At 31.3% G+C, this 24,364-nt stretch overlaps 2 protein-coding genes, 1 long non-coding RNA gene and 1 pseudogene across 3 annotated transcripts; 1 reads left to right on the plus strand and 3 right to left on the minus strand.

The window, feature by feature from the left end:
- Nucleotides 1–2,324: 2,324 nt before the first annotated feature.
- Nucleotides 2,325–4,685, minus strand: LOC114392687 (nuclear transcription factor Y subunit B-6-like). Its single transcript, XM_028353901.1, has 2 exons — nucleotides 4,567–4,685; nucleotides 2,325–3,195 (listed from the first exon to the last, which is right to left on the minus strand). The coding sequence occupies exons 1-2, from the start codon at nucleotides 4,616–4,618 to the stop codon at nucleotides 2,567–2,569; spliced, it is 681 nt and encodes a 226-aa protein (XP_028209702.1). The 5' UTR covers nucleotides 4,619–4,685; the 3' UTR covers nucleotides 2,325–2,566.
- An 8,206-nt stretch (nucleotides 4,686–12,891) lies between these two features.
- LOC114393451 lies at nucleotides 12,892–15,504 on the minus strand (annotated as a pseudogene).
- A 232-nt stretch (nucleotides 15,505–15,736) lies between these two features.
- On the minus strand, nucleotides 15,737–18,479 carry LOC114392661. The gene is made up of 3 exons (XR_003662359.1): nucleotides 18,172–18,479; nucleotides 17,551–17,643; nucleotides 15,737–16,611 (listed from the first exon to the last, which is right to left on the minus strand). It is a non-coding gene; the product is annotated as an uncharacterized LOC114392661 (long non-coding RNA).
- Nucleotides 18,480–20,303: 1,824 nt separating this feature from the next.
- Nucleotides 20,304–22,633, plus strand: LOC114392846. Its single transcript, XM_028354081.1, has 2 exons — nucleotides 20,304–20,619; nucleotides 22,089–22,633. The coding sequence occupies exons 1-2, from the start codon at nucleotides 20,391–20,393 to the stop codon at nucleotides 22,388–22,390; spliced, it is 531 nt and encodes a 176-aa protein (XP_028209882.1). The 5' UTR covers nucleotides 20,304–20,390; the 3' UTR covers nucleotides 22,391–22,633.
- The last annotated feature ends 1,731 nt before the right edge of the window (nucleotides 22,634–24,364 follow it).

The following is a 24,364-nucleotide window of genomic DNA, read 5'->3' on the forward strand; positions in this document are numbered from 1 at the left end:
TGCAAATTTAAAATAGTCATAAATCATATTTCTAGAATGGTAAAAAAAAAATACACATTATTAGTCACATTAACAAAAGATTTAACAACGTCAACTTTGTAAATTGTAGACTGATGCACAAAATATGTAATCGTTAAGAGCAAGTACATATATAGTATCAATAATAAACTCGAAAGTCTAGATATATATCAATCCTAGAGATTAGTTGTATTTTCAAATAATTTAAATCACATAAACTAAATAATTTTGAGTTTTTATCTTGAGTTGGAGATTGTTTGTATTTGCATTCAGAAAATAAAATTAAAGACAAACAATAATTTCAAAAAAGAGGTACTTATGAATAAAAGCGACTTGGATTATTGTTTCACATGTACCATTTTTGTCTTAATTCTTTTTTTAATTAAGAACTCCCCGTTATTAATTAATTGTCTAATACCTCTTATTTTAGTTATTAGCCTATGGTCAAGGTCTGTAAATACTCTCTCCCAAAATCAATCTTGCATTAATCATTTGGAATTTAATTTAGGATAATGATGAATAACAGAGTGTAAAAAGGGGATTCATATTGTCAAATTTGGTCATGCAAACTTTATGAACCCTATCATCCTATAGGTTAGTTAATTACGAAAAAATTGTCACTAACACACAATTAATTAATAATTAGAGTGATCAAATCCAATATAGAAATGAAAGCAATAGAAAGATACAATTAATCAAATAAAATCGAAGAACTTTATTAAAAAGATAAACTAGAATACATAAGTATAGTTGTATTACAATTCGAGTTTTTAAGGGATTTAATCAACCATGATCATAAAATGACTGAATAGCATATAATACACATTCCAACTTCTTATTTATAGACTCATAAAGATAATTATTTTAATTAGACACATTATAGATAAATATTTTAATATGATCTCATATTAAATATATGAATACCTCTTCGGATATAAAATTAAACTTTGATTCATCATGTTATCAAATATTAATTTCTTCGATTAAATCTGTCCATGCCAATTGGTCCAGCGCAATGGTTTTTGATTCATTTTGTGCTAATAAATCATTCAAATTTCTTCTATTAAACTTTGATAGTTATTTTTTTAGGAAAAAAAACTAATTAATCGTTCTTTATTGCTAATTAACCATTGGAGTTTTTCCCCCTTCAAATAACCGAACCTGTAGATTATATTATTGTTATATATATGCCGTAAATGGAAGACGCAATGCCCTGCTCAAGGGCTCCATAAGTGGACAATTGAGTAGGAAAATATGAAGGACCTGCAAGCTGTAACTGCAAGATAGGGTGGGAAATGTTGTGTACTATTTCACTGAAAGATCAGTGACATTAAATTGCTGCTTGCCTCCACTGATCACATACTTATAGTTCCTTCATTAATTACCAACAAAAGAAGAGAGTCCAACGAATTTCAAGGATTTCATTTCTTAAGTCAAGTCAACTAATTGGTCAATGCCTTCAACCAACCTCACACCATAACAATGATAGTAGAATTAATATATATATATATATATATATATATATATATATATTTAATTCATGTTTTATAAAATATTTTTAGTTAAATTGGATTTTTGTTCTTAAATTACTAATATTTTTTGTTTTGTTCTTATTTGAAAATTTATATCTAGATCTTCATAATTTTTTTACCAAAGGTTTTCAAAATATTATACTTCATCTTAGCTCTTATTCAAAAAACTATATATTAAATTTAAGAATGCATTTTTTTATTTAGTCTCCACATAAAAAATATAATATCATTTATAAAACATTTTATGAACAAAGGGTTGAAACTACAGACAACTTTTGGCAGGAATTAAAACGTAGAATTATTATTTTGTATAAATATTAAGATGAAATAATAATTTCAAATATTGGAAGTAACTTTTTAATTTAATCAATAATGTTTTTTAAAAAATGAATTTAAAAAAAATACAAAAAACTGTCGAGCTAGTCAAAGAATAAAAATTTAGGTCTTTAATTACGCAAAAACCTACCCTTTGCAAGTTTTTGTGTACGGTATACAATCCAACTTTTTAATTGATTGTCAAAAAATTTCAAGGTGGAGCTTCCATAGCATAGTGGTGGTGCGTTAGCTTCGTAAGCGAAAGATCGTGAGTTTAAGGTGGAGCTTTTTACTGGTTTTTTTTTTTTTTTTTTGTCTTTTTAGCCGCAAATTTTTTATTTAGTGGACTGAAATTAACATGGAACTTAACACTTATTAAATGATAATTTCTCTAATTTTGATCAATAGTGCCTTTAGGCATAAACAAAAATAGCAGGTCTTATCATCACTAGAACAACATAACATTCATCAAAGCAATTTAATTAAACACAAGAAAATCGAAATCATCAAAGGTTAAAACAAAGTGATTTCATAAATTAAAGATGCACATAGTTAGGATTAGGAATATACTAACTCCCTTCCCAGCCCTTAATTATAAAATAAAGTATCCTCAACAACAGTAGTACTCTAGCACCAATTACTGAGAGTTAAGCTAATCATCATCAAGTCTTGTTCTGAATCCTAGTCATAATTATATAATTTTATATGGAGCGAGCATTTGGTTCATGAGCATTGGAGATTCCACGAGCATGGTGGTGGTGGTGGTGGTGGTGGTGATGGGAGGAGGCTGTATTTGGTGGCGCTTCCCTAACGTAAGTCCCCATGGGCATGGCAGCACCAAAGTACCCATTGTGGTGATGATAGGGTGGAGGCACAAAAGCAGTAGCAACACCAAGCGTGGCGTATTCCACAGTCCTCTTCCCGAGTGGTTCACCCCTCATAGAGGTGCGGTCACCCTCAAGTTCACGGTAGCGGTGAAGGTACATGGTCAACGGTTCGATGTAGTCGTCGAATCCAAGCTTGCTCATGGCCCAAAGCACGTCCTCTGCGGTTATGGTCTTCCGCTGCTCCCTCTGGCAACGCTCGTTCGCCTCACCTGTGATGAAGCTGATGTACTCAGACACGCACTCTTGGATTGTTTCTTTTGCATCGTCCGAGATTTTTGCGTGTGGAGGGAGAATCTTGCGCATGATCCTAATCACGTTGGCGATTGGCATGAACCTGTCTTGCTCCCTCACCGTGCATTCGTTCTCCTCTCCTGTGGCTGCACTGTGATCTGATGATGCTACCTGCTGCCTCATGTTCATGTCTGACACTGACAGCTTCAACCCTGTCAAAAACGTTCAGGCTATATATAATACTACTTTTTTAATTTACTATCGAAAAAACTAACTGAAAATGAATCGGTGGTGGTGGTGGTGGTGGACTGGAGGGATAGGTAAAGTTAGCGGATACACTTGAATTGAAGGCCGGTGTGAAACGTACTGAGACTTGAGACCTTCAACTTGCCCTGCTTGCTTTCTTGATAAGAGTAATACTAGTATGTATGGGGAAAAGGACAAAAAAACAGCTCTCAAGTCATAACATTAATATTAAAGGGGACAGACCACGGTCCTCTTTTTCATGCCTTTATTTTTTGTTTTCATGCATTCGTCAGTTTGAAACGCATTTCAAAGGCCCGGGGCTGCCTGCATGTAACGCACCAACATGGTCCACACTCATTTTCTCTGCTTCAAATTATCGTAACTCAACAATCAGATCGAGAGTACTCCTCATGTGGACAAACGTTTATTTGAATAAAAAATTATATAATTCATCCACACTCAATACTAGATGTCACCTTTTTTTTAAAAAAAAACCCTTCAAAAAGAGTTAGAACTTAGGGCTTGTTCAGTAATATTTATTCTTCGAACTGCATAATTCATGTACATATATGTCCCTCCAACGCACCAGGGCCGGGAAGGAGGGTATAATAAGAAGACAAGAAGATGAAAAGGTTTGTAGTGGAGACAGATCCTTGTATTCTGATTTGATGTTTGGAGAATGCATGGATGACACTTGTAACTCACAAGTCAGTAACTGCATGCATGCATGCGTGCCACTTGTTCCACTCTAAAATATAAAGCCATAACCCACTATTGTCATCATCTTCATTTCACCTTATGCGCTTTACTGAAACCACCTAGGTAGGGTGGAAGAGACACCTCACACCTCACACTCAGATTAGGCCTTATAATAGGGAAACGGATCAAGAAAATAAAATCATCTGCGGAAAAGAACTATAGTGCTAGTATATAGCTTACAAGTTCAAAAGCTATATATATATGATAAGGAGGATATCAGATTTTGCGCAGAAGAAAGAGATCGGCAAATTAAATGTTAGAAATTAATGAAAGAACTGATTCCACCAAATGACATCAGGGTTCAGTGGAATTGACAAGAAAAAGTGAAGACTGAAGAGATGAATAGGTTGCATGCATGGTAGAATCACCGAGACAGCTACTATATATAGTATGGTATTAAATATACATTGATATATTTCAGAAGTATATTAGTAATGTATATCCAGCACGAGTCAAGTCGTATATAGAGTTAAAAGAAAAATTGAATAGATGAAAAAAAAAACATAAAAAAGAATGTTAAGGTATAACATATAGTATCTATTAGTATGGTTATTTTAATGTAATACTATATGGTTTACCAGCGGTGGTGTTGGGGAGCTTGCGGTAGCCGTGAAAGCCTCCAGTTTCCATAGCTATTAAGGTAGGTGTGTGTGTGATTATAAGAGAGATGAAGTAGGCGTTGGAGTACTTGGCAAGTGTCGAGATTTATAGTGCTTAAATTTTGGGAACAACGTGTCAACGGGGGCGATGTAAACGAGGAACACCGAAATGGGCAATAGCCGGTCAACAGACAATTAGACATCCGTTAAATGACAAGACCGACACCCGTAGGTTGTTTCCTTCCTCTGTCACATTACCCTTTAGATCTTAGTTAGGCCTCATCAATTTTGGCAAATGAACGGCTAATCTTTTGTTCTCAACTCAAATATAAATCAAATTCATTATTTATTATATAAATTATCCTTAAAGTATTGAAAATTATACTAAATAGTCCTTTAAATATTGAAAAATTCTCCAAATTAATTCTTTAACGTTGATAAAATATATCAACTTAAGAATTAAGTTGATAGATATTTAATACTTTAAATGAACTACTTTTATAGTAAACAAATTATAAAAAATGACCCTTCAAGTATTACAAATACACTAAATTATTCCTCACATATTAAAAAAAATCTTCAAATTAATTTTTGGACAATGATAAAATATACCAATATAGGGACTTTGGCTATATTTGGAAATTCATTAGTGGGGTGGTGGACGTATTTATAGAAGACATTCATTTGTATCTTTTGTGTTGAACATGCTTTTATTTTAAATAGAGATGACAATATGGATCAGAATCGATGGACTGATCTTATCAATCCATAATTAGAACTGGGTTGGATTCTACAAAATATAGTTCCAATAAAGGCTGATCTTTTTTGCTCCTATCCGTTTAGCCTAGCCTAGTGGCCTGGTTACTGGTTAGTCCAATATATAATTATAAAATAAAAGATGCACTAATAATAATATAGTAAATTAGTAATATTATTAGTTTATTATCGTTCGTGGGCCTTCATCCCTTTTTTTTTTCAAGTCCCAGACCCACATTTCTCAAACTTAATTGTTTTGCTTTGCTTCTCCACTTACAACTCAACTCCACATCCCTGCTTGCTAAATCACAGAGAGTTTTTATTTTATTTAAATCCATACACAAGTTGAACTTTCATAAACAGGATGAATAAATTTTTGTTTTTTTTTTCAACTGAATGTTTTGCCTTTTGAATTTATTTATTTTTCATTTTTATATAGAATATTTTTTATTTTAGATAAATTCATTTAAACCTAAAAAAGCACACTCCACGAGAATATGAATTGGACATGGCCTGAGACCTGTTTTGACCATTTGGTCCAATGTGTTGGGTCGATCAACCAGTACATGGTGTCATCTTTACTTTTTGAAGGACTAGAAACATATTTTTAACATCTATTCTCACTTGCGGCTTGAACAAATTGATGTAAATAATGCTTTTCATAGTGGATACTTAATGAATCCATTCGACAAGTTTACAAGAATTAATGAATTTTTTCATTAATATTAAATTTGTTAATAATTTATATAATTTTTAACAATTACCCATAAAATTAATTGAATTATTTTTCTTTATAATTCTCTTTTATCTAGTTAAATAACTAATCAGTGCACCTTCACTTAAGTAATGACAGTTTATGAAGAGGTAAATTGAATGGAAGAGGCGGTTGAAGTTTATCTTCTTTTGTTCTCATCAAGATACAGTATGAAAAATTAAATTTTCGCATTTATTATTTATTGACCAAAATAAAATTATAAGGACTTATTTTGTTAAAAACAATTTAACAAAATTCTTGTGAAAAAGGGACTAAGACAAATTTTTTAAAGATTTTTCTAAAAAGAAACAAAAAAGTGTTATGAAAAAATGGAGCTTGGTGGAAATGTTTTAGTGTATCTATGTATTTTATTTATTATTTTTGTGAGAGCTTTATAAAAATCATTATTTGGTAAGAAATAATAGCATATTACAATCTTATATATTAGAGGGTTTAAAGTGGTCCAATCCAATCTATTGTGATTCCTTAAAAGGTGAATTAATCTAACTTGACTCACTTTTTGGTGAGTCTATATGTACACGAAATAAATGAGTTGATTCACCTAAAATAATCATATAAAAAATACCTACCAATAAATTTTATTACCATGTTTAATTAAATAACAATTTTACATTAATGTTGTTGATGGAGACAATGTAAGACCTCAGCCGGTTGCTCGGTTGCTCTTTTAGATAAATCTAATCTTTGGAACATTATAAATATTTATCATCACATGTTGAAATTTTGTAGATGAAAAAATATAGTTATGAGAAAAAAATCAACTTAAATTTATTAATCGACAAAGTCGATAGATATTTAACACCAAACTAATTAATTAGTATCATCGATTCTTTCTAATTGTCAAATTTTTTAATTTTTTTCCATTTATATGTTTTTTTAATTTATAGACAACATTAATTATCAAATATACCCTTACTTTTCACCTAATATTTAATTAATTTATGCATATATATTTATTTTGAAGTAGAAATGAAAAAGAATAAAATAGAAAACCTCAAATATTTTATTAAAATAAAAAATATTATATTTTTCCTAGTTTTAACATAAAAATCTTAAAAGACATATAAAAAGGAATGCAAAGAGAGGGAGTATTAATTTATTTTTCACATGTTACCTAAACAAAATATACACCATGTTTTATATATTAATGATTTCCTTCTATAGTTCAGTGTTTAAATATTAAATGTATGTAAGAAATAAAATAATTTAATAAGAATCTAAAAAGGTATTTAATATTGTATTCTTTAAGTAATTTTCCAATAACTACTATTTAATATTCAATACTCCCTCCATTTCATAATAAATGTCAATTTAGAAGAAAAAAAATAATTTTCCAATAACTACTATTTAATATTTAATACTCCCTCCATTTCATAATAAATGTCAATTTAGAAGAAAAAAAATAATTTTCCAATAACTACTATTTAATATTTAATACTCCCTCCATTTCATAATAAATGTCAATTTAGAAGAAAAAAATCCTAAATAAATACTCGCTTGGTTGCATAATATTTATTGTGTGAAAAGAAGAAAAATCACAAGATTTTATCAATAAAATAAATAATTTTTATATAAAATCATCTTATAAGCATGTCTACTAATGTTATTCTACCTTTATCGGTTGTTTCAATAGACAAATTTATCAAACACTTATAATTTAATAAGTTAGTTTAATAATTTTCATATACCATATTTCAACTATTAACAAACTTTGGAGTTTTCTAATTATATTTTTAGTTTTCAGTTTTCAGATAATTTTTTTTATCTAGTTTTATCAAAGAGTTTAATGAGTATGTACTGATAGTATAAAATAGTTTTACACCATCATCCAACTATAAATCATCGTTTGTATAATTTTTAAAGTAGTTATCATAAAAGTCATCATTCTTATCATGTATGATGGACTGTATTTGGATGACAGTGTAAAACTTTTTACAATGTCAAAATATAATTCTTTTTCTCTTTATTAAATATATAGCCTTATTCATTAATGTGAGTTTTTTATTTTTTATTTTTTTAGTTTTGTCTTACCATATAATATACACCATTTATTATCTATTTGATAAAACCAAAAGATCTAGCTAAACAATAAATAAATAAATACATGTATTTAAAATTATTTTTGTTACCACATCCTCATGGAATAAAATAAAATTTGTTTTGTAGATACATTTTTGGTAGAGTAACTTATACAGACATAAGAGAAAGAAATAGGAAACAAAATACAAAAATATTATAAGTAATATAATGTGAAAGCAAAGAATAAAATATCAAAACATGTAAGGTGAGTATCAAATTTTAGGTGTTTAAAAATCAAAGTCCCACATAATATATGTGAAGCATATAGTTGCATTGAGGTAACTTATTTAATTGACTTAAATATACTTTTAGTCCTTACCCTATGATTGTGCATTTTTGATCTTTCAAAAAATTATATTGCACATTTAGTTTTCCATGCTTGCAAAGTTTAGCAAATTTGACCGTCTCTTAATATGGTGTCAAATTTTTAATTAAAATTATTATTGTCATATTAGTGATGATGTAACATTAACATGTTGACATGATATATTATATGACAATTTAACACATATGTTGATGTGATACTAACAACATGTTGTACATAAAGAAAATAATCATGTAGCATATTATTAATGTCACATCAACAACATATACTTAAACTGATATGTGAGTATGTTAATGTCACATCACAACTAATGTGTGATGTTAATTATTTTTGTTAAAAAATATGACAACACAATCAAAGTGGATCAAAATTGTTAAATTTAAAAAATATGACACATCAAATGTGGAATGAAATTTTTTTGAGAAACTAAAATTGCACAAATGTGCAATAAGTGAATTTAAGCCTATTTAATTAAAGGCTCTCTTACCCAAATAGTATATTGCACTTTTGGAAAGAAAAATATTTTTTTCTAATTTTTACCTTTGTTTTCTTAATTAAATTCAGATTCTGAGTTTTTTTTAATATGTAGGAATTAAAAATAAAAAAAAAATTATAATACTCACATAACCAATTAAGTTAGACCCATGATTTTGAGTGTACTCTTTAGTTTTCAGATAATAATGTCTATAAATTCAGTGACAAGGAATCATATGAGCAAGAACGGCGTGAACACTTTATCTGATAGAATGACAATTTGCAACTTGGTCGATTGCAGGAGGATTGCAATTGGGCTGATACTTATGCTCCTAGTGTCATTAATTCTGATATTCCCTTATTATGTGGCGCCAGAACCTTCAGTTTTCTCACTTCTGTGGATTTGCTCCATCCCTACTTTTATTATCCTTTATTCACTTTATCTCGCACTTTTCATTTGGTGAAATGGCGCAATCGGTTGATGATTTTCTCATAATAAAGCTTGAATGACGTATTTGGCAAATGATAATTTGGAGGTTTTAGGTCTTTTCTTGTTCTATATTGCAAGGAAAACCAATGTAAGAAAGCTATTGTAATATCATCTTTTGAAATCCCCCATTTCTATATTGAAATATTTTTTTTGGGAGAACTGTATGATCAAATCCAACCTCTTGGTGTTATGTTCGTTTATTTTACTCTCTTTTTTCAATTTTATTTTATAAAATATTAATTGCAGCTTCATACCATTTCAGATGTTCGCGTGTAGGGCTTGTGTGATTGTTGACACAATATCATCATCGCACTCCTAAAATACAGTAATTAAAGTGAATCAAAGATTAACAAAAAATAAAAACACAAATTACTCGCATAATTTGTCCTAATTATATGAATGACATTTTGTTATAGACATAGGTTGACTTAACCAATGAAACGAATTTAGATAAAATTACAAGATTTTTTTTTTACTTCTCATTGTTTTAGTGGAAAAGAGGTTTGTGTATTGAATTTTGGGTGTGAAATGAAAGAGTAAGAGAATCCAAGTAATATGTATGGTATGAAAACAAATGGAACAACAGAGCATTTATCTTTCTGCTATTATCTTGTAGTCATCTAGTTGTTAGCTTATCATTCACTTTGTAGTTAACTTATCATTTTGTTTTGTAATCGTCTAGTTGTCAGCAGCTTGTCTTTCTGTTACAAACACATCTATTTATGTACATTGTGTGACTGCATCAGATCAATAACAATTACAATTATTCATATCCTCTATAATCTCCAGGAGAACTAGAATGATGAATGGAAGTGGCTCTTTGATAACTAGGTGTGCTTATTTTGTTTTCGCAAAACAAATCCCATAATCACCGGTATTTAGTTTTTAAAGACTTTTAATGCGTGTTTAGATTTATGTTGAATGATTTAGAACTAACTAGACAAATATGTCCTGGATTTTGTTAAAGATTCATTTGTTATTATATATATTGAGAGAGAAATTTGTTAATGTTACTTATTTTTTTATTGGAGTATTTTACTAAGTAATAAGTTATCTTAAAATATACTAATGGTATAGCTTTCTAATAACATACTTTAACTAAAAACAAAAAATTGTATACATTAGTAAATATTTAAAAAAAATTGTATACATTAGTAAATATTTAAAAATTTCCTAAGAGTGCGTTTGGATGCATTTTACGAAGAATTTAAAATTTTAAAATTTTAAAACAGAATTTTAAACAATTAAAAATCTTGAATTTTAATTTCCTTTTAAAAATGAAAAATTGAAATTTTCTTCTTACAGTTTTCTTCAAGAAATACTGTCTGAGCTCCTAAAATATCGATCAGGCGTGAACATAGGTGTGAACATAGAGGAACACGTATAACTAGCACACCAATCATATCTTTTCTTTTTTTTTTTCATTCATTTTTTTCATTCTCATAATTTTTTTTATTCGAACACAATTTTAAAAATAAAAGAATTTCAATTGAAGTATTTGAAATTCTTAGAATTTAAAATTTCTTAGAATTTTAAATTTTTTCATCCAAACACACTCTAATGGAATTGTTGAGTAGGTAAATGTTTGAATATCTTTCGCAATTATAGTTTAGGAAGTTATTTTATGTGTATGTATTCTACTTATTCAACCTACAAGATATATTTGTGTAGCAACAGTGAGAGAGGTCAAATAAGAAACAATAGTAAGTAATCTCTATGTGGTACTTATGTATATATTACACATTTAATTGTTAGTTGTTGGAAAATTTAGGAACTTTCATTTATTTATTTATTATTGTCGAGTTTAAAATTTAGATAATTGGAGTTCCTTTGTAATGTTATTTGAATATCTGTTGAACAGACAAAGTCACATGTCTTTCTTTGAGAAGTCAGATCTATTATTTGTGTGTCTGTTGCGCCCTCTTTCTTTTAGCATTCAAATACAAGAGGTAGAGATAGAGGTTGCAAATGTACGAGTGTTCTTCATTTGTCGTTTAAAATGTTGAATGCTAGATATTTAAGGATCATAAAACCATAATTTGGATCTCTTATTCCTTTCATTATTGTGCATTTGGAACTTTCTTTTTCTGAGATTACTTTACTTTAACCCATGCAAGTTTGGCAATAAATTTAATATCTTACAAGAACGATCTTGGGGAAATGTAAAATCATTATACCTAAATGCACATATTGATTCTTGATATTGTTCTCTGCCACAGTGGATGCCCTTCGACGAATATGCAGCCCAAACATTTATGGAAATGTTTGAGCTTCTGAAGTACACCAATGATATCTACTTGGCAAAGATTGATGGACAATATTTCGGATTTACTCCTGTATCCATTACATCGAACTTCTTTGAGAACAAGAACTATCTTTACTTGAATGTTGGAGGCCTAAAGATGTGCAAATCTTTGTAAGGCTTCGACAAAGATTTACACAGTTAGAAAGGATTCAATCCTAACAAATTATTATTTGATTTATGGTGTGAACAACGCGGATCTACATTAGGTAAGTCAACAAAATTTACATTAGTAGAATTTGAGTAAAAGACTGAGCCAGAAACAAGTTTCTTAAGCCTGAATTGGTAAACTTTCTTATTCTAAAACCATTAGGGACTGACACGTCTAATGATCCAATACAAAAATCTGGTTGCAAAAATAAAGAATTATTTCAACTCAACCAAACAATTTAATTGAAACCAAATCAAACCCAATGACAGAAAAATGAAGATTCAAGCAGCTAAATTCAATCAATCAAACACCAAGCAGGCAACAAATTAAAATTAAGACTGACTTTCTCTCTGGCTTGACAACTTAGATCAAAGAAAGCTAAGAAAGAGTTAGGGTTCAACTGTTGGCCACTTCTCCAATTTAAATTAAAGGGTCAGGGTTTGTGCAGGAGACCTGACGCAACCCAGTAATTCTAATGAAGAGATCCCAAAAAGACAAACCCGAGACACTATTTTCTTTTCAAATGTTATCTTGGATCCTGTCTAGTCGTAATCACTCCACAAAAGTTATTTTATCTTATGTCTTCGTGACTGTCTATTCATTTTCAGCACACATCAAAAAATTATGAAGTGCATTAATAATATTTTTTTTAATTCATTAACTAATGAATTTAATTAGAATTAATGATAACATTGCTTTAATTATATATCTAAATAAGAGAAGAGTGTTATCAACACATTTTCTAGCACAATCTTTTAAACACCAGTGTCTTCCTAGCACTTCTCCTAAATAAGAATATTAGTTATCATGTGAACAATCATTGCAACAAGCTTTAAGATTTAAGAGATTTATATAACTGCCTTATATTTCTACAGTATGGTTTTGACATCATATCCCAAACTATAGTGCAAGCTTGATGAATTCAAGCTTGCAAATTCTGATTTCTCACAAATGAAATCAAGTGCCAGAATCTAAGGTGAGTACAAATAATATTTACAATGAGTTACAATATTTTTTTTTTCCAAAACAGTTGTTCATACTCATTACTGAGTCAAAAAAAATGAAGCTCTCAGATATTTCAGCACATGTAGTGAAGGAATCAATCAACAGCTTCGTCATCAAGAAACTTGTGGCTTCGTCATCAGTAACTTCACTGTATAAAGAAACCAAGTAACAAATTATGATCAAATAAATAAGAAAAAACATTCATATGAATTGAATAATGAGAAAAGTGATAATACAAAAACATGTCAACAGCTTCTGTTTTGGAGATCAAGGTAAGTTCCTTAGAAGCAAAATATTTACAGAAACTATGAAGATTTTTCTCTTGACAGAAATTACATAGATGTTTAAGGAAATCATTGAACTGTTTTGGTTCCTTCACAGACAAAAAGAATTGTTAATATAACAAGTTAAAAAGCCAAGGCCGATAAAAAAAAGAAATTCAAAGAGTGATAGCAAATAAATTAAAGGTTGAACAAGGAAAATCCTAAGCATCTTTTATGTGCCGGAATATGGGAGATGGTTGCCTGCTCAAGGATGCAACCCTTGCGAAGCACAACTAAACATTCCAGTGCTTTAGGATAGTTATCGCCTTCGTGGGAGTACCCCACCAGATCAAATATTTTCTTTTTCGTTTCATTAATTGCTTTTTCTACCCAATCTGGACTATCCCTGCGTGAAAACAAGGCTTCAAAATCTTGGACAGGAGTCAGATCCCCGATTTTCTCAATGAGATTGGCTGGTTGAGCTCCCATAACCTCTTGATCATTTGAAAAATATCTCTTTCATCCAAATAAGCACCTTGACTTTTTCTACAGCAAGATATTTCAAATGTATTGTAGATCATAATCGATGTTTGTTTGTAACAAAAAGGAGCAAAACACACACATTCTTACCAAGGGATTTCCTTTTAGCTCAAAAGAGCTACAAAATGAGTCTATTGCAGATTTCTTTCGCAAAAGCAAGTCAGCATGATCAGGCTCTGTAATTTTCTTGAGTGTGTTATCAACAGGAGGTACTGCCGCATCTGGATCCTTTAATTTCAGCTCAAGATGACAATAAAAGCACTGAAAAGGTTGAAACTTCAACCTTGAGAGAAAAATCCCAAGTCAAAGTTGAAAAATTCTCCATTGGATTTGGAGAGAAAAAACAGAAGAAATCTGGATCCTATTTTTTATTTTATCTTAAGATTATCTTTTTTGAGTTAAAAAAATCTCCATTGGATTTGGAGAGAAAAAAATCTGGATTTGGAGAGAAGAAATCTGGATCCTATGTTTGATTTTATCTTAAGATTATCTTTTTTGAGTTAAAAAAAATCCCAAGTCAAAGTTAAAACTTCAAATCCTTGAGAGAAAAAACAGAAGAAAAAAGAAACAAGTACCTCTAACACTGGATTTGAAGTAAAGTCAGGTAGCAAAACACCATGTTGCCCATGTGGAGCAAGATCAAGCGTTTTTATCAAGTTAGCTGCAGCCTCTAGCTGTAATCCATTTGGCTGCCACGATGCTGGGAAATTAGTGAAGGGAATTGAAACTCTCACAAATCCTCAGCAAAAGGAAGTACATTTAAGTAAAATGAATCAGGCTGCACAGCATAATCAGAGAAGCAAGAAATAAATAAAAATGAAGAGCAAACCAATACAAAAATACAAGAAGCAGAGACAGAAAAACCTACAATATTTTCTCTAACGGATAAATTGGGTGTTAAGACCCCAATGAAAACATTCGCTTGTTCCCATCTCCAAACACAACGTACTATTGCGACCTTGTTCATTTGCTTCATAGCCCTTGCTACTGCAGAAAGTGCAAGCATGGCTTTTGTATTTCCAGATGCAGGTAGGAAAACATATACATCCTTCATGTGATGGTGCCTTTAATGCACATTTCATTTTCAGACAGGAACAAATAGTCAGGAAATCTCCATTAAAAATTAGAATCAAATATATTCTTTTAAAGCAAATACTATCTTACCTAAATACATTAGAAGAATCAGTAAATCCCAAAAGTTTCACACCCTTTTCCGGTTTGAATTTAATAGCATCCCACTCATAGAGGATATGGGAACTATTTGAGATCCATAAGGATAGCCTTTAGTTCTTTGGTGTGGGGGGACAACTTTGTCAGGGTCTTCAGAACTCCTGTACTTATTCTACTTTGACTTCATGTTTAGCATATTTATCATTTGGAGGAGCCTTATCAGAATATTTCTTCAGACTTGGAAATTTGTCTTCTGCTGTTTTACCTGATTATCATTTAACATTTTCATGAAAACGAAATACATTTTTTTTTACTAAGAACGTTTTATTTAAAAGACAAATTGGATAAATAACCCACTTGCATGCAGCACCTACTTGCCAGACGGAGAAGAAAGAAAAATAAAGTCACAGAAAACAAGTAATCTTCAATTGTAAATTCAGTGCACAAATCATGATATACATAACTCCCAAACAAATTATATTCATTATTCTAACATAAAATTAAAAGAAATATGATGTTAAATATTGAGATGCAGATGCAAGAGAAAACATTGGTTATGCTCCTCCACAGTCACCTTGGAGTGTCATGGTACATGGACAACTCAAAATTGGAGCATTTCATATTTGATAATCATTTACAGTAGAAAAATAGTTTGTAAGATGACATAAGACGTTAAATATCAAATTGATTAATATGACAATGAAAATGAAAAACAAGCAAAATGACATGGCTTATCATAGGATAAATGAATATTAATGACATTTAGAAAGTTTATTCATCATGGGCTGGAAATTAAATTTATTTATATACAGATATCTCACCTTAATCCTCAGTTTTGGACTGAATTCAAGATCCCCTTTGAAAACTGCAGCTGGAGTTATATTTCTTGTTTTAAGAGCACCAAACAAAGAAACTGGATTCTCCACACACGACAATCTTGTTGATGTTTCCTTTGAAAAAATATCTAACAAGCGTTCATTTTCATACCAATAGGCAGCCATACTGAACTTTCCTCTCAGAATTATACTTTCCATTTTCATACCATGGGCAGTCATTTGTTTGGCAATGGTGGTAACTTGCTCTTCCTTTGTTCCTTCATCAGATTCTTTTGATGGACATAGGGCATTTGTAATAAGACAGAGACGTTTCTTTCCCTTGTTTGTCATTCCAAATTTTTTTATTAACATATCCACGCCAACAATGACAACATCAAGAACTAACATCAAAGTCAAGGTGATATGATCAGGGATAAAAACAAGAACAATTTAGTAATTCCTAGCATTCGAGGTCTAGGAACCTCCAGAGAAGAAGGTAAGAAAGGGAAGTTTTATTTTCTGCTTGCTTCATCACGATACATCATTCATTCTTATAGGCACTGCAGCTACTTACAGAGACAAAAGGTTCTAACAGATTTCTAACAAGAATGGCACTACCGGCCTTAGTGGAATCTTCAACAACAGAAAAGGAATAAACCATAACAGAAAAAAGATAAATGGCAGACAGTCTATGTTTCTGTGGCCAATAAGGTCTTGCCAGCTCAGCACGCTTTGCAAGGATTGTTTATACAAAATCCTTGAGGTGCTGAGGCTTAGTGGTTTTCCTTTTAGGCCTCTGATTCGTGTCAAGCACCCTGTCTGCTTGCTGCATAATGTCACTTGTGCCTGCTTGCTGTCTGTATTGTTGCTGGTTTGTTCCTGTCATAACACAAGGTATACAGAAAAGGGTAAACATGAGATATATAGCTAATTATTAGAAACTAAAAAGCTAAAAACTATATCAAACAGTGTAAAAGGAAACACAATTAGAGATATATGGCTAAGTATTAGAAAAGGAAAATAAAAGAACTAAAATGAAAAATCAATGGCATTAAGTAATTTAAGTAATACCGTGTAACCAGAAACACAAATATCTGAGATATTATAGTCTGAAAGTAAAGAACTTGCAAAAGAAAATACTTTTTGCCAGAAGCAAGCAAACGTGCTAATATTTTAATGCAGGGCAAAACTCAAAATCATATAATATTTTGACAAAATATTAAAACAGAAGAAGATAACAATTAACAAGTAAAAACTAGCATAATATAAAACCAATAACTTTATCGATACAATCACCGCTAATTGTTCGTCGAGGCAGTTGTTGTAAAGCCTCAACAGTATCTTCATCCACAACTTTAGTATTTTTCAAAACCACAACATGTTGGTACCCTTAATCAAATTCCATCACAGGAAAATGACAGAATTAAAGAAAACAAATAACAGTCCAGGCAGGATTTTTCCAGTGACACTAAGGAAATCAAAATGAAAAAACTCTGGGTAGCCATTAGGACAAATATTCAATTTAGAATGAAAATGAAACACAAAAGAAGCACAAGAAAATCAAGGAAGATGCGATAGTTTCTTAGTTCTTGCTCCCCGTTTCTGCATTACAGATAGTTACCATTTTTAGTGCAAGGAAAACTTGGTAATCTGATGACAACACAATTACTAACGAAACCAATAAACACCAAGTCAACATGATTCATTGCATAGTAAGGATTAAAGTGAATGTTATTGAAGCTATCAACTAACAAAGTCAAGCATACGATATTGAAATAACAAAAACAAAATAGAAAAGAGAGTGGGAATGACCAATACCTTCTTTTGTACAAACATGGAGCAGACTCTCTCAATTACATGAAGAACAGAATGCATGGATGGGCCCACATCAAGCAGCAAAAGCAACGCTTCCTTTTTTTTCCATAATTTAGTTGTGACAATAAAAAACAAATAAAAATTTATGCATTTAGAAGTAATAAAAATTAGAATAATAAAAAGAAAGATGATAACAAATAAGCAAATAAGCAATTATTTTCTCAAAATCAGTTTTTTAATCTTGACATTTGGTGGTGGGCGTAGGTGGCTTTCATCTTGTTTCCCCAAAGGTTTGCTGCCAAGTGGGTTTGCTATTAAATATTTCCAGGTTATGTTCTACTCTTGGATGGAATGCCTATTCGAAAATGTGTGCCGTGGAGGATTTGCCACGTTCAGAAAATCAAAGCTTCTATTTTTATTGTATAATATATATAAGCAGCAAGTGCATGCTACAGGAAGATAGTTTTGAGGCACAAAAAAGTTGTACTCTGATATCATTTTAGTTCGGGCACATTCTAAATGGGGTTTCCCGGAAAAAGTGTAAATTTGAAGTATAATTCTAAACCCAGATAACTAAAGTTGAGAAATGCAAAAGGATATCAAGAAATGAAGTAAAAATTGTACCTTGTTTCGAGCCATAGGTGAAAAAGGAAGAGAGAGCGAGATCACGCTTGCTGAAGGAGGTGATTTTTATGTTATATGTATGCCGTTTGTTCATTTTATGATCTTTCGGTCTTCCCGCTTCAATAGAGAAACTATTCCCCTGCTCCTGGACTATCACATCTTCTGTGGTCCAATCCAATAATTCCTTGACACAGAAATTTTGACAGCTGTTAAACCAATGCAAACTGCTCCCAACGGAGTCTTAACGGCGTTAATAAAAAGAGTAACTCTTGCCGTACCAAATTGAAGCTTGAAGGATGAGGTTCCACCAATCCTATTGAAGGGTGAGCTTAAACACCCAAAGGTTTCACCAATCCAGAATTTTGTGTTCTAGTTACAAGAAAAATTGTTCCATAGAAATTCTTCAATAGAATAGGATTTGTTATAAGGAGTAAGGACTTATTTAAAAAATAATTATTTTAAAATGAAATAACTTTTAATGGACTTAATTGTGTTTTCCGAGGGAAATATCTCATCCACCATTTATATTAACTACTATTTGAATTTGAGGTAATACTACCTTTCATGTTGGTATACGACATTACTAGTTGAAGTCTTCAAATTTTAAGGAAACGAATGTTAGTATCATAGCTTTAAAAATTGATACGATGATCGATCCTATTAGGATAGTGATTTACTAGATCAATGATTAAATTAATGGAAATAAATATGAAAATTTTATACCTATATTAAAAAAATCCTAAAAAAAACACTACTTATAAACATAATCACAATATCAAGTAACTAAAATAATGAAACATAGAAATTTTTTAAACACAACAAATTGAATAAGTAATATAAAAAAACAAAAACAAATCAACAACCACATTACAACAATAAAGTAATGTCTTTTTGAGTAATTTGAGTCAATAACTAGTTCAATCACAAATCTAATTAGATTACATCGGCTTATATTGAATTGATCATATGATCAATCTAATGATCAATATAATCTGTTTAATTCACTGATTTATGATAAATCGATAATATCTGTCAAAATATTAAAATTATGATCAACATTTGAGTTTTACCAACTTAACGTCTTCAATTCACAAGGTGAATTAGATTGGTAAAGTTGTATATCATGCTATTTATTAGTATTTCGCCAAAGGAGGTGTTGGATGACTTTTGTCACAATTGGGAAGGTCAATATTTATTGATGTGGTTAAAATAAATAATTTCACCAGCCACTCTAATTTTTAATTTCCTTTGGGCGGGGGGAAGATGGGGTTGGGGACTGACTACGTTGAAGTAGCTAGACAAAAATTGTGAATTGCTACGATATGAAGAGATAATATAGTTGGGACAGGCTTGAAAAAATACATCAAATATATAAACACAGAGGCTCAAAGTTATGCCACCAAGATTATGTTATAAGCGTGTCCTTGCTTAAAGCTTTGTCTGCTCTTAAACTAATTTTATTAACGAAGACTTGAATATATATACGTAGCGATTAAAGTAGGCCACCAACCTAATACTTTAACTTCCCTTTCTAACTTCCAACTTCTTCTTTCTCTCGTTGCATTCCTTTTGTCCAATCCATGCTTCCCATCTTAATATCAAGCATTGAGGAATTTCATTACCTATTTCTATCAGTGCAGAAGATATATGTATATATGCAGCGTTATGCTCGATGAAAGTGGAAATGATTGAAAAAAATTGACAAGAACTATTGAGGCAACAATAAAGTCTTTATTACAGTACCATTTATCTTTCTTCCGTTTATTTAATTAATTTTAACTCTAACTAATAATATAATTAATATTTGTTGTTGATAAATTTGGTTTAATTTGTTGATAATTAATTTTTATCAAAAAAAATTAGTTCTCTTTTAATTATACAAAAATTTCATTTTATGACATTTCTTAAAAAAATCAAGTCTCTGGTTCTACTTGAACTAATCTAATGTTAGTTACCACACGAAAATTTGTTACTTGACGTCCGGATATATAAATTTGATTGATTAATGAATGGGGGCTAGATAGGTTAGCTAAACATTCAAAGTCAAACCTATAAGGGCAAAACTGTTATTTGGTAAATTTGAGAGGGCAATGGTAGAATGGATTGGGCTATATAAATGCAAAGGAAGTAGCAGTTATTATATTGTGTTGTCGTGTGTCTAGAGGGGGGGTTCAACATATCTTACGTAAAGCCAAAAAGTTGATATAAACAAATTAAAGATGATGAACTACTTTTGCGGCTGCCACGGCCTTGTGATCATCTTGGTGCTAATTGCATCTCCGGCAGAAGGAGAGGACAACCACCCTTTGTTGGAGTTATTATCAAGTAGAGATGAAGTGGTGCAAATTGCTGGCTATGGAGAGGAGAAGCTTTCCACAGTCCTCATTACAGGCTCAGTTACTTGTGAGGCACCACACCGACCTCAACCTCATGCATGGCCAATACAAGGTATATATCTGGATTTCTAAACTAATACCTCTTTCTAGCTCCTTCTAATTAATTAAGGATCAAGTTTAGTAATGCAACCTACATGCCTTATAAATAATTATATAAATAAGGTTGTAGCAAAATAGACCAGTTTAATTAATTAGAGGGCATATACAGTTTCTGATTCTCCATATTAACTTCATTAAGTAGCTTGTTAATTGCTAATTATGAACTTAGTATATCAAACTAAGAATGAATATAAATTAGAAATTAAGTTGGCTGGGTTAAGAGATTCTTGCACCCCGGCCACCCCCCGAAGAAAACATCGTTGCCTAAAAAACTGAAGATATGCGGTAGTTGGTGTTCCTTGTTTGGTGGCAAGCAAAAGCTTGTTTGGTAAAATTTCTTCTTCTAAAAACAATACAAGCTAAGCTAGGTTTGATTCTAATTCACTAAATCGCATTGGACATATTATTGATCAGCTGTCTGTGTTTGATTGTAACATAAATGAAAAAATAAATTAATTGATGCCACAGATAAAATACCATGACAATGATTCCCAACCTTAATTTCTGTCAAATGGTGGGGGAAGGAAAATTCTTTTTTACCTCACGTTATATAATAATAATGGTACGTCAAGGGAAAATAAGTTGTGGTTTATGGAAATTAATATATATATATATATATATATATATATATATATAAATTAATTAATAAGCACTATTTTTATGTTATGATGATAATAATTTAATTATTATTTTCTTATTTTGTGAGAATATTGTGGTTTTTTATTTACTCATTTATGTCAAATTTTTTTTCATTAGTGATGTGGAGATCATAAACATGCGAGTTAACCAATCATATTTTCTTACTAAAGATTAATTTGCAGAATGTAGAAGCTCATATCTTCAAAATCAATCCTTGAAATAAAGAGACATTAATATATCAGAAAATAGTACTACACACGCTCCCTTAAATAAGTTCAGTTAATTGAGTTAGTAAAGATGAATATTAATTACGAGTACTGCGCGTTTGATCTTTGCAAAATATTCCAATCATTTTTCATTCCCTAGCTTTCTCACACCTTCTTTTCTTATAATTAAAGTCTATTATACTAATCTATTATTATTATTATTATTACTAATAATAATAATAATTTATGTACGTACAAACCAGCACTTGATTTCCAAGAAAAAGAAAATAAGTAAACACCGCCAACTAGCTTTTGAGACATTTTATTTGTTAATATCACGGACAAAAACACACTGTTGTTTTTTTTTACAGCAATAACACATTGTTAATAACATATGATATGGATAAACATACCTAATAAAAGAGTTTCAAAATAAGTTATTGTAAGACAACCATATGACATTTAAGCTGACAAGGTTAAGTCCCCTACAAGTTTTCTGTACACTACGATTCTACGAATCATATGATGCGTTATATATGCATTGAATACACGAAATTTCATTTATGATTTGATGCAGGAGCTTCTGTTGGTGTGAACTGCAAGAGCCATGGCAGGAATAATAAGTGGAATAAGGGGAAGTCAATGGTAGCAACAGGTGTAACAGATGAATTTGGAGACTTTATGATCGACCTCCCTTCCCACCTTCATGCTATTCCTAACTTGGAAAAGGTGTGCATAGTGAAAATTCATCGGATTCCTAAGGCATCACTTTGTCGGCCAGCTCATGTGATCAAGAAACACAAGGGACTTACACTCTCTTCCTTTGGGAATGGCATCCGCACCTACAATGCAGGAAACATAAGGATCCAACATATATGATTAATTAAGACCATGCATGGCTCATTTCTATGGCGCTTATAGTCACAGTATTGGGTTGCATGGGTACATACACTGTACACGTACATTACTGCATAGTATTTTCTATACATATATACATCACTTAATTTGTAAAGCATACGCGGCTCAAATTTGAGACTTGCGTGAGTTGTTACGTACATTGTTGTGTGAAGACCACTATTATTTGGTCACATATATAATATGAATATTTGTTGAAAGAATTTATCTGAATTGTTCCTTAATTAATATTTTTCAAACCAGTTATTTCAACTTGCAATATCCACCACGGAAACCTTGAGAATTTTTGTCTACTCTACCAAGAATCACCTTAATGTAGAGTAGCTCAACTAACATTCATATTTGCAAGTTATCAGACTTAGGAGAGACCCGCATAGCTCAACCATAAAAAAATTGTATGCACCAACCTAAGAATTACAGTAATTATTGAGAAGTCAGCGTTGGCTCATACTGGTGGCTCCAAAGACTATGAAAATTTATCCGTTGAACCTAAATAAAAAATAAATATAAATTCAATGACCCTATTAATTGAAAATTGCTAAATAGTTGAAAGACCTCCAGATGAATTTAACATATTGTAAATTCAAGCTACAGTCTTGGTTATGATCAGTAAAGATTGTAGCTCAATAAATGACCATACATAATTGATCGAGGATCAAAATGTCTATACTAATTTAACTTATCTCTTGTCAAGCAAGATATCACGAGTCACTATTTAGAACCTATATTGTAATTTTGTCTTCTTGAAGTTTAGTCAAAATCCTGGTGATTGTTCCTTGCCATTAGGATCAAGGAAATCAGGAATAGGAATTTTTCAAGAAATGTCACATCCTTTTCTATTTTAGTGGATATTCATGAGTAATCGCCTACGACTTTTAGGTTTGACCATCTTACGGAGGCCAAGGGACCAACGACTGAGGTCTGGCCCATGACTGACCGAGGTAACGGCCCACCAAGCTCAGTCAGGATCTCGCCACTGATCTTAATTTAATGTAATGGCCAATGAACCTTAATGCATTTCTGGAGGGAAGGTTTCAAAAGGCCATGAAGAAATCTAGTTAAGGCACCATTGGCACCACCCTTGAATCTAGAATGTGATGTAATGCTATGTTGGCATACTGAGTAGGAATTACTTTAACAAGAACAAGAACAAAACCGGGAATCCAAAACTAACGTCTCAGGAGTCAGAACCAATTGGCACGTAATACGGTATTGGCCAAAACTCAAAGAATGAAATGGGCACTCGCGGAGTGATTGAGATTGGTTCACCGACAAGTGGGATTGGTCGGCTACGTGTTCGATGTCTTGCCTCAGAGATTCCCATGCTTCATAGTTCTTCCACGTGGAAAGTTGAAAAACCCTTTCTCGTGGGATGAAAAAAAAGGAAGGTTATGGTTCTGCATATAGCCCAATGTAGTATTTAATCATCATGCCAAGGACCCAGAGGACTGGCCCGTAGTTAGTGGATCCAGCATGGCCCCTCTATCAATCTTGTCTTGGGTAACAAAGTCAAAAGGGAATCGTTGTGTCACTCAAAGACTGCATTGATGAATCAGTCGTGGATACCTTTATGCTTCCAAGTTCCTGTTTCTTTCTTTTTTGGAGCCGAACTATTCTATTCCTTATTTGATGGGAATTCATCTAATAACTACCTATTGTCTATTTCGAAAATGAGTTGAGCATACCAACTTTAAACATTTCCTCCTCAGGTATAAACTAAAGTGTGTTGTTTTAGCCTTATCATTCACATGATGCATGTATCTATAATTTTATTGTCATATTTTTTATTTGATACATAAGAGGAGTAATTTAATTGCGTGAAACTAATTTCAACATCAACGAAAGAAACTAACACATCATCCAAATTATTTGTCAAGCATCTCACCAATCAGATTTTTATACGTGCGTGTGATTCGTTAAAAAATAAATGATTTATGG

This window comes from Glycine soja, chromosome 17 (assembly GCF_004193775.1).
Source record: "Glycine soja cultivar W05 chromosome 17, ASM419377v2, whole genome shotgun sequence".
In the NCBI taxonomy this organism is placed as follows: Eukaryota; Viridiplantae; Streptophyta; class Magnoliopsida; order Fabales; family Fabaceae; genus Glycine; species Glycine soja.

Coding starts and splice junctions, on each gene's coding strand:
- LOC114392846 (XM_028354081.1), top strand. CDS start 20,391: ATGATGAACTACTTTTGCGGCTGCCACGGCCTTGTGATCATCTTGGTG. Junction 20,620..22,088: donor TCATGCATGGCCAATACAAG/GTATATATCTGG, acceptor GATTTGATGCAG/GAGCTTCTGTTGGTGTGAAC.
- LOC114392687 (XM_028353901.1), bottom strand. CDS start 4,618: ATGGAAACTGGAGGCTTTCACGGCTACCGCAAGCTCCCCAACACCACC. Junction 3,196..4,566: donor GCTCCCCAACACCACCGCTG/GTAAACCATATA, acceptor CGTTTTTGACAG/GGTTGAAGCTGTCAGTGTCA.